Here is a 13,620-nt window from a genome sequence, read left to right as displayed (position 1 = left end):
ATCCAGGTAAGCCCTAATTGGGGGGAGCCAAGTACCGTCATGCAACCTCTCCCCGCCTACAACCCACTTAGAGGCCTTAATTACTACCTCTATTTCCATTGTAAACGCAAGTGGTAAAATTGTATATCCAGCAATTATACCTATTTCTAATTACTGCCATGATGTAATAAATTCCCCAGTACTAAAGCAAAACTGAATGTCCTCAAAGTATGCTTTAGCCAGCCTAGTAACCTTATCTGGCACCTGGAAGAAATCAAAAGTTTTCCACATAAGTGTATGTGGCACTGAGCCAAATGCAGTAGCTAAATGTAGGAAAGCGACATGTAAATCCCTACCCTCGTTCTTTGCTGTCTGAATCTGATGCAAGATCATTCTACTATGTTCCAAACATCCTGCAAAACCATAAACCCCTGCCTTTTATACTGATGTATAAAATAATTTGTTTGCTTTTAAATAAGCAGCAAGTCTCTGTGCTATTACACTAAAGCAAATCTTACCCTCCACATTAAGAAGACTTATGGGCCAAAACTGTTCTATACTGACAGCATCTTTCTCCTTAGGGATAGGGATACCGCCTGCGCTTCTCCCCTCTTTTGGAATGATCCCTTTCTTCCAAACAACGACCATCAACCTACAGGAAAACTTCAAGACCCCAGGTGCACACTCGATACTGCACACAATTAGGCCGTAAAGCAAAACCTGCCTTTGCATGACGCACCACATCTTGAACCTCACTCCATTTTGGTGGGCTAACCTACATTTGCCGCTCAATTTCACCTAGTGGTGGAATATCCTGTGGCAACTCTAGCGCCTTTGCCTTATCTTTATCTGTATACACACCTTTGAAATGTTTCTCTAATTCCCTCTTTCCCCAGATTTGTCCTTACCAAATAAGGTCTTCACAAAATTAAAATTGGTTGACGCTGTATATGACATTTTTAAATTGTGGTTAAATACCACTGTCTCAATGGAAAACAATTTTTTTTAATGGACTACTCACTATCGGGAATTTTACAGAAAACTGCTGACCATTTCATGTCTACTCTCCAGTACAGGGTAATGTCAAAACATCTCTAGTACGCATTTTAAACACATGTGATGACCTCACCAACTAATTGATTATTAAATTAGTTGCTATTTTATTTGGTTTTCAATAAATTGTTGCAACCAATAATCAGCTGTGGCTGCTTTTCGCAGCTGTAGAGTAGTGGGGAGGGGGGGGGGTTGTTTGTTTTTATTTCAGTGATATTTCTCATAGTCAACAGTGAGGAAGATCCTCCGCCTTTATTGCTATGCTGTCAGTCATTATAGCACGCCCTTCTCCGCTGATGTTCTGCCTTCCATGCTAGATCAAGTCCAAAACTCTGAAACTGAAAAATAAGGATCCGAAAGTTGGAAAAAAAGGATCCGTCCATCCATCCATTATCCACCGCTTATCCGGATCCGGGTCGCTGGGAAACAGTCGGAGCAAAGAAACCCAGATCTCCCTCTCCCCAGCCACCGCCTCCAGCTCCTCCGGGGGTATACCGAGGCGTTCCCAGGCCAGTCGAGACATGTAGTCTCTCCAGCGTGTTCTTGGTCTGCCCCGGGGCCTCCTCCCCGTTGGACATGCCCAGAACACCTCACCAGGAAGGCATCCAGGAGGCATCTGAACCAGATGCCCGAACCACCACAACTGGCTCCTCTCAACGTGGAGAAGCAGCGGCTCCACTCCAAGTCTCTCCCGGATGTCCGAGCTCCTAACCCTGTCTCTAAGGGAGAGTCCAGACACCCTGCGGAGAAAACTCATTTCAGCAGCTTGTACGCGTGATCTCGTTCTTTTGGTCACTACCCAAAGCTTGTGACCATAGAGGAGGGTTGGGACGTAGATTGAATGGTAAATCAAGAGCTTTGCTTTTCTGCTCAGCTCTCTCTTCACCACAACAGGCCGGTACAGGGCCCGCATTACTGCTGATGCTGCACCGATCCACCTGTCAATCTCACGCTCCATCTTTCCCTCACTCGTGAATAAGACCCAGAGATAATAAAACTCCTCCACTTGAGGCAGGTTCTCACTTCCAACCAGGAGAGAGCAGTCCACCCTTTTCCAACTGAGTACCATGGACTCGGACTTGGAGGTGCTGATCCTCATCCCTACCGCTTCACACTAGGCTGCAAACTAGTCCCAGCTGGAGGTCCCAGCTCGATGAAGCCAATGAGACCACATCATCCACAAAAAGCAGACACGGAATCCTGAGGCCACCAAACCGAACACCCTCCGCCACTTGGCTATGGCGAGAAATTCTGTCCATTAAAAATTATGAACAGAACCGGTGACAACGGGCAGCCCTGACGAAGTCCAACTTGCTGCCAGCCATATGAACCAGACTTCTGCTGTGTTTATACGGGGACTGGATGGCTCGTAGCAAAGAGCCCAGTACCCCATACTCCCTGAGCACCCCCCACAGAATACCCCAAGGGACACAGTCGAATGCCTTCTCCAGATCTACAAAACACATGTAAACTGGTTGAGCAAACTCCCATGCACCCTCCAGGATCCTAGCGAGGGTAAAGAGCTGGTCCTGTGTTCCACGACAGGGGCGGAATCCGCATTGTTCCTCCTGGATCCGAGGTTCAACTATAAGTCGGACTTTCTTCTCCAGTACCCCTGCATAGACCTTACCGGGGAGGCTGAGAAGTGTGATCCCCCTATAGTTGGAGCACACCCTCCAATCCCCCTTTTTAAAAAGGGGAACCACCACCCCAGTTTGCCAGTCCAGAGGCACTGCCCCCAATGTCCACACGATGTTGCAAAGATGTGTCAGCCAGGGCAGCCCCACAACATCCAGAGCCTTGAGGAACCCGGAGCAAACTTCATCCACCCCCCCCTTGGGTCCCTAAACTCTGCTTCTTCTGCGGAAGACATGCTGGTGGGATTGAGAAGATCTTCGAAGTATTCCTTCCACCGCCTAATGACGTCCCCAGTCGAGGTCAACAGTTCCCCACCCCCCACCATATACAGTATTGGTGGAAAACCGCTTTTCCCTCCTGAGTCGCCTGATGGTTTGCCAGAAACTTCTAGGAGCCGCCCGAAAGTCGTTTTCCATGTTCTCACTGAACTCCTCCCACACCCGAGGTATTGCCTCAGCAACAGCCAAAGCCGCGAGCCGCTTGGCTCCCCGGTACCTGTCAGCTGCCTCCGGAGTCCCCCAAGCCAACCCGATTGCCAACCCGACAGGCACCGACAACCTTGCAGCCACAGCTCCGTTCAGCCACTTCAACAATGGAGGTCCGGAACATGGCCCACTCGGACTCAGTGTCACCAGCCTCCCCCGGGATGCAGTCGAAGCTCTGCCGGATGTGGGAGTTGAAGATCTTTCTGACAGGTTCGCCTCTCTTCACCCAAGTGTCCAGAACATATGGCCGTAGGTCCGATGATACGACTATAAAGTTGATCGTCGAAACGTGGCCTAGGGTATCCTGATGCCAGGTGTACTTGTGGACACCCTTATGCTCGAACATGGTGTTTGTAATGGACAAACTGTGACAGGTACAGAAATCCAATAACTGAACACCACTCGGGTTCAGATCAGCGGGGCCATTCCTCCCAATCAGTAACCGAGGATCAGAACACCAGGGCCCCCGACCCCATGGTTGAAAGTCCGGCCACCAGGCGTTCACCAAGGAGCCCCTCCCCCAGGCCTGGCTCCAGGGTGAGGCCCCGGTAACCCTACTCCAGGCAAGGGAGGCTGTGTCCATGTTCTTAACTTCATCCTTGTCTTTATGGGTCACTCTTCGTCTGGCCCATCACCTAGGACCAATTTGCCTTGGGAGACCTTACCAGGGGCTATTGCCCCCGACAACATAGCTCCTAGGCTCACGCAGGCACGCAAACCCCTCCACCACGTTAAGGTGGTGATCCAAGGAGGATCTGAAAGTGAAAATAAGATGTGACCAAAAAAACAGATATGAAACTAAAATAATAATAATATCTGAATCTGAAAACATAAAATCTGCAAATGAAAGATATGAAATATATAGGAAAGTGAAATATGAAAATAAATAATTTATTTTAAAAAATGAAATAATAGAATCTAAATTCTATTTAAACTGCAATAAAATCATCATACACTTAATTTTTAATACATTGTTGTATTTCTCAAAGTTCAATCTCTTTTTTCCTAATTAACAAAATTTTTACCCTAATGTAGCTCCATAAGATAGAGCTCTGTGGCACCCCACTGGTAAGAGATGATGTGGTAGACATCTTATCTCCCACCAACACCACAAATTAGCTATTCTATAAGTAAGAGTAAATCCATTTAAATACAGTTCCAGAAAAAAACATTAATTGCTGAAGCTTTTCTAATAAAATGCCATGGTTGATGGTATCAAAGGCCATGGTAATATCTTGGAGAATTAAAACAGAAACTTCACCAGCATCAGCATATTAAGAGGTCCTTTAAAACTCTTGGAAGGGTTGTCTATGTTTTGTATGAAACCGCGGAAATGTTTCAAAAGAGCTATTTTCTTCAAAGAACTGTGCTTGCTTATCTGAGACGGCCTTCTCCACAATCATGGAAATGAAAGGAAGCATAGAAATGGGTCTAAAATTATTATATTTTGATTGGTCCAAATTGGCTTTATTCAGAATTGGCTCAACAAAAGCCTGTTTAAAAGTATCAGGAACAAAACATGAGGTGAGTGCTGCATTTACAATTTGTATCAGGCAAGGGGCAATGGATGGCAATATCTGTTTTAAAAGCATAAAGCCTTTACATGGGTTAGGTCAGTGTATATGCTGCATATTCCACTCATAGTCAGTAGTGTGAGTTAAGCATTCTTAAACACATGCTATTGAGTGCTCCCTCTTCTACATATTGCAGTGTTGAGTAAAATGATTAGTCACTTATAAGTAGTCACAGTGTTAGTAGCCACTGAAATTAAAAAGGAAATTTGAATGAGCAAGCCTATGAAAGTGAAACAGGACGTATGTGGGCATAAGTCTATGCCAAAGACAAAATATCCATTCTAGCAACATTGTAAAAGTTTTAGTCCTTAGATATTAGTGCTTTTGTTCTTATAATCAACATTGTATATGTTGGCGTGTGTATGTGTCCAGGCTTGGCCATGGAGAAAGATGGCCGTTGTTCCAGTGCCATGGAGGAGAGGGAGGCTTTAGAAGAGGAAGATGAGGATGACGACGACGAAGGTGGAGCAGAGACAGAAGAGCAGTCTGGAAATGAGAGTGAAATGAATGAACCAGAAGAAGAGGTAAACAGCTCTTGTATAGGGGTTATATTGTGTTTTGAATGTCATTCATGAATTTTGTACCCGTTATAATAATATTTAATGAATTAAGCAGAAGTTGATTTTGTTAATGTTCTTGACCAATTTACCAATGTGAAATCCATAAGTGTTGATGCATGGTTTTTATTGTCTGTTTTGCACTACTGTGTAAATAGTTACTCTTGGGTCAAGTAACTTGAATACTTGAGTATTAACTGCTTTTTCTTGTTATTCATTTGGACACCACAAGGAATCTAAAACTGGCTTATGCTGTAGATATTCTCTAAAAGATACAGGCTTAACATAACATTTTGACATAAAACCAGGAAAACCTATGCCTATGTAGTGAAATACATATACATAAGGAGTCATATTAGACTCATGAGTTTTTCAAACCTGATTGAGATTATTAGTTTAGTTTAATAATCATTTTAATAATAATTTTTATTGTTGTTATTATTATTATTATTAATAATAATAATAATAATAAATTATTACTAACATTTTCAAAATCATTTCATCTTAAAATTTGTTGTTATACTACATCTGTTTGGAAAAATAGTAATCCAGTTAGACTCCTCTCTCACTTTAACTAAGCAAATGTTAAAGCACATCTATGTCTAACATTTTTTTTTGTCCATTGGAAAAAAACAGCAGTATGTAGTGAAATAATTATGCCCCACATTGCAAAGGCATAAATATTACATAGCAGAGTTAATGATAATTAATTATTATTTGATTAATAATTAATTGTTTAATTAATTTTGTTAAGCTCCATGTTTGGGAACCATTAAGTTATATGTAGTGTCTTTACCTGTCCAGTTTTAGCTTGGACATGTAGGTCATCATGTAGGATGACTTTACATATAATATAGCAGAATTAGCTAGAATTAATCATTATTAATAAATTCTGCTCATTGACCTGCTGTAGGTTCTTGGTTCTGAAATTGAATCTGAACTAAAAGTAATAATTCCATATAAGAAAGGTGCACACACAAATAACCAAGGATTGGTTTTATCACACAACTGGTTTATTAAATGTAATATCAAATAATGAATATTGATTATACATATATAATGAAATGGACTACAGCGATACATGAGGGAACAGGGAGATTAATATATGAGGGAATTTCTCTAAAAATTACCCTAACTTCTAAATAGGCTATTCTTTATCCCAGCAAAGCATTCAGCACCAACCTCCTGAGCCATGAAAGAAATGAAACCATGTGACCTTATGTATCTTTGGAGGTGGACTGGAGATAGCTGGGAGTATGTCACTGACACGCAGTGCTTTCAGGTGCGGGCTTCCTGGAACACTGCAGACATAGGCCTCGTAGCACTGCAGTCACTGGCGTTCCTCTCCTCCCTCTTGGCCAGAGACATGGCGACCCCTCCGTTGGAGCTGGTGTCATTCTGAAGGTCTCTGTGGGAATTCACCCTCATACCTGATCTGCCTCCTTGTGAGAGATACATCCATCAGGTCTCTCCTGGACCTTTGCTCAGAAGATCATTCTGAGGGTGCATGTGGCCTCCTTCTCCATCACTAATCCTGAAGCTCTTGTCATCACTTTGAGGGTCAGAGGTCTGAGGAGTCTTTAATGCTCTGGTTGAATTTTTGCTGGAATAAACTGCAGTTCTTTCTAACTATAGTTTTCTACTAGAGATAAAAGTAAAATAAAATTTCTGGTTGGAAGTTCTGGGTTTGTTCTATCTGGACCACGCTTGAGGAGCCCAAGACTGTTTAAGAGATAGCCAAAAGAGATTCTGATGCATGCAAAGAGCTGGAGAGCTCTAGATAGAGCTGGGGCTCTCCCTTAACTGACTACCCTAGCTGAGAAGCATTGCCCGCTGGAAACAAGAGAGAAGTTCTTCCTACATTTTCTTTCTGTTCTTCTCCTGTTCTGTTCTGAGAGTTTGAGAGTTTGAGTTAGAGTGTGAGCTCTTCTTTTTTTTTTTTTTTTTTCCTTTCTTTATATTTTTGAGATTTTGCACCACTGGGTTTTTAACCAGAATTTAGAAAACCCACCTTGAATACCTGATTGGTCCTCAGGGATTGAGGATTGGAGCATCTCTTGACACTTGACAAGACAAAGACTTGAAGACGATCCCTGTTGAATGAATATCCCAGAATTCTGAATCATATTTTTGCAATATAAGAGATTATATGTAAACACAAGGTAATATCATTTAGACAATGTTTTACATAATTCTTAACCGAATAACACACACAGTATGTGGTTACCTTGGTTCCTACATATGTTCATATAAAAAGGTGATTTAAAACATATGTAAATTAATTCCACCAATTTTGATTGTCTAAATAGAATTCATTTCACACAGTGGTACACATGTAACTTCAAACTGTTTTATATTAATGGGAATTAATGTTTAATTCTGTAGTTTGAGAAGTTCATAATTAAGCAGTTTTACACAAAGCATAAAATGATCCTTGGGAGTGTCTCCTGGTTATCTCACATTCCGATCTGGGCTGTGCAAGGAGAGTGACTGAGACTAAAAAGAGTTCTTTTGGCATATTAAGTCCCAAAAAGTCAAATTTCTTATTAAAAATTAATAAAACAATCATTTCCACTACAAGTATAAACTTTTATAATTATATAATATAATTTAAATAATGTCAGTTATGAACGGTGGATTTTTCAAAGTAATATTTAAGTACTTGTTTGGAAAGTCTGTGAAGCCTTAGCCATAGTCGATATTTTGTTTAAAAAAAAATCACTATTGTAAATTGTGATTATTTGCATTATGATAATATTTCACAGAGATTAAATAATCCATTCCATCTTTTCCTGAAGAATTTTGACATCAGGATCTTGACCTCTGAAGATCCACCATCTTGTTCTCTCAACCGTTCAGAAACATGACAATGATGTTTTGAGATGGATACTCATCAGTGCTCCCGGAACTCCTGCACAGTCTGGCTACCAGTGAAACTAAATATAAAAATAGAGTGAAAAGGAATAGCTACTGTAAACTTCCTTAGGGATGTTTTTTTAGAATTTTTATTTTTTTTATGGGTTTAATTTTTACATTTTTGCTTCTATTTATTATATGGTGTGCATTTGCAGGAAGGGTCAGAGAATGAGGAAGAGGAGCGGGAGGAGGAGGAAGAAAACACAGACTATCTAACTGACTCCAACAAAGAGAATGAGACAGATGAGGAAAACAATGTAAGTGCACCACAAGTCTTAAGAGGTCAAGCAGGAAGCAGTGATAGGAAACCTGTTGTGAATAATATGCTGTAAAAATACTTATGTTGTTGATCTGTAGGAAGTTTTGATTCGTGGTGGTGGTCTTAAACATGTTGCCTGTGCTGAAGATGATGACTTTATTCAGGCTCTGGACAAGATGATGCTGGAGAACCTGCAGGTTTGTGCCACAAACTGTCAGAGTAGCATGAGCACATAATAGTGGTGTATGAATATAACCATTGGTTAATTTTACCACACAAGCTACTGGAGAGATATTTTGACAGTTTATCTATTCTAATATTTTTATCCTTTAGGTACTTTTTAGCTGAAATAATGGTTGTATATTTTTAAAATCTGAATGGCTGTCAAGTAACGAAAGTGTTATCATGTAACGAAAGTGTTATAATGCTGATTAAGATGAATCTACGTGTGACTATAAGCCCACAATTCCCATATTGCATAGGCAGCACAACTATAAACCAAAAATACTTCCTTCAAGAAATAGATCTTGCATTGCTTTGCCATTGACACTTACATGTCATGTATGTGTATCCATTTGATTAAGCTGCCTTTTATATGGAAAAATGTAAATTATTTAATGTATATATGTGTGTTTTTGAGTAGCAGCGCAGCGGTGAGGCGGTGAAGGTCCACCAGCTCGATGTTGCTATTCCACTGCAACTGAAGAGTCAGCTGAAGAAATGTCCTGCCCCTTCCTGTGCAGCAGACACAGATTCAGACGTCAACGACACCATGCAGTTTGTTATGCTCACCAGGAAAGGAAACAAACAACAGGTCTGTGTGTGTGTTGGCTGTGGAATGTGTGGTTTTGGGCTAAAGCAGTTCTGTGTGTTCAGGAAGTGGCTTTGGAAGAGTAAGTGGAGCACATAGAAGCACTCACTGTTGAGAAGCTGCAAACACACACCGCCCCCTACACTACTGTACTTATCCACATTTCTGTGTAGTTTTAACTATTGTATGTACATAATCCTGAAGGTCATTGCAGTGCATCACATTACAATACCCTATAATGCTGGCTTAAATCTAATCTAATTTGTTTCTGTGGACTAAAACCTTCTCTGTAGTTCAAAATCCTGAATGTGCCACTATCATCTCACCTGGCCGCAAATCACTTCAATCAACAGCAGGCAGAACAGGAGGAGCGCATGCGCATGAAGAAACTTACTTTGGACATTAATGAACGGCAGGAACAAGAGGACTATCAGGGTAAGAGAGACCAAATATGCTAAAAAAAAAAAAAATCTTTTATTCTGAAATTTTTCATTAACAAAATTTGACTGGGGTCAAATTTGAATTAAACTCCCTGCCCAGGGAAGTGAACTATGCTACAAGAAGAGCATAACATTTAATAAAATAAGCATATTCAGGTCCTTTCAGAAGTGTCTTAACACTAAAGGTATAAATCGCACGTGACAGAATTTACTTGATTTGTTGGCACACAGAGATGATGCAGTCACTGGCTCAGAGACCAGCCCCAGCTAATACAAACCGAGAGCGCCGGCCACGCTATCAACACCCTAAGGGGGCTCCTAATGCAGACCTGATATTCAAAACTGGAGGGAGGTAAGACGTCCTGAAAGATTATGAATTTTGTATATTTTTATATTTGAAACATAATATGACATCCAGTCCAATGTCCAATAGACATTATCCCAAAATGCTTGGTAAACAATCTTATTAACGTGTAAACAATTTCTTTCATTCAAAATCAATAATCATTTTTTTTCCATGTCCTTTAAAACTTTAAAAATTGCATTTTGGAGAGAGGTTTTGTCATAAGAGTAACAATATGCTGGCAATCATAATGAGATTTTTAGTTTCAGTATTTGTGTTGTTTTCTATGTATGTATTATCTAATTAGGCTTGCAGTGTGGTATGAATGATTGTGATTGGTATATCTGTGGGCAGAAAGTAGCAAAGTAGGGTGAGCCAGAGACACAAGTATGTTTGACTAAAATGGAGGGAGAGGACATAGCTTAGCTAGAGAGCCAGTCATTCTGATACGCAGCAGAGCAGCCCAAATGATCCAGCATCAATCTTCCATCCTGTACAACATCAGTTTGCTTTGTCTAATTCCAGGAGAGACTGAATAGTGATGAAATATCTTCTTCTTATAAAGCATTTTCTTCAAGGCCAGAGGTGCCAAAAAATATTCGGACACATTCAATTGTAACTGAAGACTGAAGTATTTTGTTTGTACTTATAAAGCAAATAAAGCAAGATTTGGATGTTCAATTTCAGATATTTCCACAGTGCCAAAAATGTCTGACATTACTTATGCAATAAATATTTTTTGTACTTGTATTTGATGTTGTGTCTGTGTAAATTAAAAAGAGCATACACATACAAACACACCTTAGAGTTTTACTACAAACTTACCAAAGTCTTGAGTGGGGATGATCATGGGCAGCCCTCATTAACCTATTATTCTTCTTTGTAGGAGACGCTGAGTGAACAAGTGAGTGAAGAACAGATAAGTAAAACGAGATCATGGTGCATTTGGTCTTCCCTGCACTGGTAGGGAGTTTGCACCAGCTACAGACCTAAAGACTCCAACCTCATCAAAACGATCTGAGAGGAGAGCAAGAAAGAAGATAAGCTCAATGAGCTACAGAGCTGCAGGAATTCCAGTTCCAGTACAGTTGTGTGTGTGTGTCTCTCTCTCTCTCTCTCTCACTCACTCACTCACTCACTCACTCACTCAAACACACACACAAACAAACAGATGGGCTCCAGAGAGCAAACTGAATGGAGGAAGTGAAAGAGTTTGGTTCTTTCTTATTTTAACTGATTATAGAATAAAGATGCTCTTTCCTTCTGGTAATAATACACAGTACACGTCAATCACCACCTTGCACAATGATGAGTGGTAAAATGACCAAGCACAAGATGCCAGAATGTAAGAGTGGAAAAAAAAAGATTGAATCTTCAGAAAAGTAGCAGAAAGATGGACAGCGAGAGGGCACATGCTTTACTCAGCAGGAGCAGAGGTTAAATGGAGCAAAACAAAGAAAAAGTCAGTTTTCCCCTGGGCAAGCCTTTGGCACATCTGAGTTTTTGCACTGCCAGATGTTTTTCTTTACTTTGTGCTGTGTAACAACTTGTTGACAAATTCAAGTGCTTTCTCTGTGAAAAAAGGCTGATTTTGGATCAGTGAATGAGTTTCTTTGTGATATTTTTCTCTGTTTAATAACTTCTCTCAATATCTGAATGTTTGCTTAGAGATGGCTTAGGTTAAAAAACAAGCTTTATGTCAGTGAATATAATATTATTGCATTAAAATTACTTAATTGCTGTGGATATCTAGTGTCTTTGAATTGAGTGTTTTTTCTTCACTTAAAGGATGTGAGAAAAAGGAATGAAACTTTGACTATGGAGGTGAAACAAACCATGTGTCTTGGATAATAATGAGTAACATTCAATATTACATTCAGCCATCAAGCGATTTCTGCATGAGTAGCAAGTATTGCATATCCATGACATGAAGTCTTTGGGGTACAAATTGATGCATGTAATGTACAGTTTTAATTACTGGTGCATTATGGGCTACCCTAAATCCACACTCATGGCAAGAATATCATTGATTAAAAGGACATTCTAATATGTTATAAATATGATTTTTATGTAGTAGGTGTTTATGTGTGCAATGCCATGTGTTGTACTGCCAGCTCGTCCAGTGTTTCTGACTTGTGCCCGGTGATTCTGGATAATCTCTGACATAACAAAACTGAGCAGAATAAAAAACCACTACAGAAAATGAATTAATTATTTGAGTGGTGTGGTGTGCTATATTTGAATGTTTCAATTATTTAAAGAATATATGCAGAGCAAGAGATGGACTACAGTCTACGAAATGGTCCGGTCTGGTTAGTGGAGCTGAGAGAATGGACCATGAGTGTAGAAACAAGGAGGTGGTCATAATGTTATTGTTGATTGGTGTATATATGCTTTAAATAATTGATCTGTGTCATGACAATCAGAAAGAAGAAGCATGTCGATTTTTCAAACAGGTCAAATGGCATGAAAAATTTGAGAGACAGATTTACGTGTTACAAAATATGGATATGAATTTGACAATTTTGTTGGCTCATTCATTAATGAATTCTATAACCACTATATCCTGTTAAGGGGGTGGGTCAGGGGTGTTCCTTAGGGCGATGGGGCAATGCACCACCAAAAGGGAAAAGGAGGAAATTTTTTTTTTCTTTTATTCTACTACAGTAAAATCCCAAGTCTCTGTATTAATCTTACTTTTGAATAATAGTATGAATAATAATAATAATAATAGTGGTAAATTTCCATTAAGTAAGATTTGAATCATGATAGGGCTGTCCGTGTAATTTCAACTATGTTTTCTAAATTTTCTAGGATAATATTGTGGTCTATCGTATCGAAAGCTGCGCTGAGGTCAAGAAGCACCAACAGGAATACATGGCCTTGATCAGAGACAAGAAGAAGATTGTTTGTTATCATGATTTGAGCTCTCTCAATGTTATGATGTGGCCTGAATCCAGATTGGAATTTTTCATATATATTTTACCTCTACAGCAAATCAACAATTGTGGTCATAAACAAATAACTTGCCCTCACATACATTTTGAAGAGAGACCAGCTTTATCACTAGTCACCTGAAGTGGGATTTGAACCCACAACCCCAGGACCCTGGAGCTGTGTGTCAGTGACACTACCTGCTGCACCACTGTGCTGCTTTCGCTGTTCAGTCTTCATTTTATTTTAAGTTCAGAAGTTCCAGAATAAAGAATATTGTGAAGTTTACAGAAGTCGTACTGACCAGATCGCTTGCTGCTCAGTCTAGATGGCTTTGGCTGCCACATACATTATTTTAATTTATAATAAAATGTTATAAGACAACAATACAAAAAAAGAGAAAAATCCAAGCTTTAATTCAAGTGCATTTATTCAGTGGGAAAAGAAGTCCCACATTAAGAAATAATTATTTTACATGGAATCATGTGTGCCACAATTATTGGCACCCCTGATGTTAATACTGAGTACAACAGCCTTTTGCCAACAAGACAGCACTTAATCTGCTCTGGTCCCATTCCAATGTGGCGCGACGTTGTAGCCTACAGCAGACTTTCCGCGTTCAACTACTGGA

The 13,620-nt window shown here is 40.0% G+C and overlaps 1 protein-coding gene across 4 annotated transcripts in view; it reads left to right on the top strand.

Moving 5' to 3' along the window:
- Window positions 1-12,243, top strand: part of upf2 (UPF2 regulator of nonsense mediated mRNA decay) — a 44,227-nt gene extending 31,984 nt beyond the window's left edge. For 3 of the 4 annotated variants that reach the window (XM_066668452.1, XM_066668454.1, XM_066668455.1), the window contains 8 exons: window positions 561-656; window positions 5,102-5,253; window positions 8,358-8,459; window positions 8,560-8,658; window positions 9,105-9,275; window positions 9,566-9,707; window positions 9,944-10,064; window positions 10,942-12,243. In XM_066668452.1, the coding sequence (XP_066524549.1) occupies window positions 561-656; window positions 5,102-5,253; window positions 8,358-8,459; window positions 8,560-8,658; window positions 9,105-9,275; window positions 9,566-9,707; window positions 9,944-10,064; window positions 10,942-10,951 (893 nt within the window). In that variant the 3' untranslated portion in view covers window positions 10,952-12,243. The remainder of the gene's footprint in view (window positions 1-560; window positions 657-5,101; window positions 5,254-8,357; window positions 8,460-8,559; window positions 8,659-9,104; window positions 9,276-9,565; window positions 9,708-9,943; window positions 10,065-10,941) is intronic. The other variant, XM_066668453.1, reaches the window with a different exon arrangement.
- Window positions 12,244-13,620: the final 1,377 nt, after the last annotated feature.

Source organism: Hoplias malabaricus, chromosome 4, assembly GCF_029633855.1.
Source record: "Hoplias malabaricus isolate fHopMal1 chromosome 4, fHopMal1.hap1, whole genome shotgun sequence".
NCBI lineage: Eukaryota > Metazoa > Chordata > Actinopteri > Characiformes > Erythrinidae > Hoplias > Hoplias malabaricus.
The sequence above is the reverse complement of the archived record's forward strand: the minus strand, read 5'-3'. Positions and strand labels throughout refer to the sequence as shown.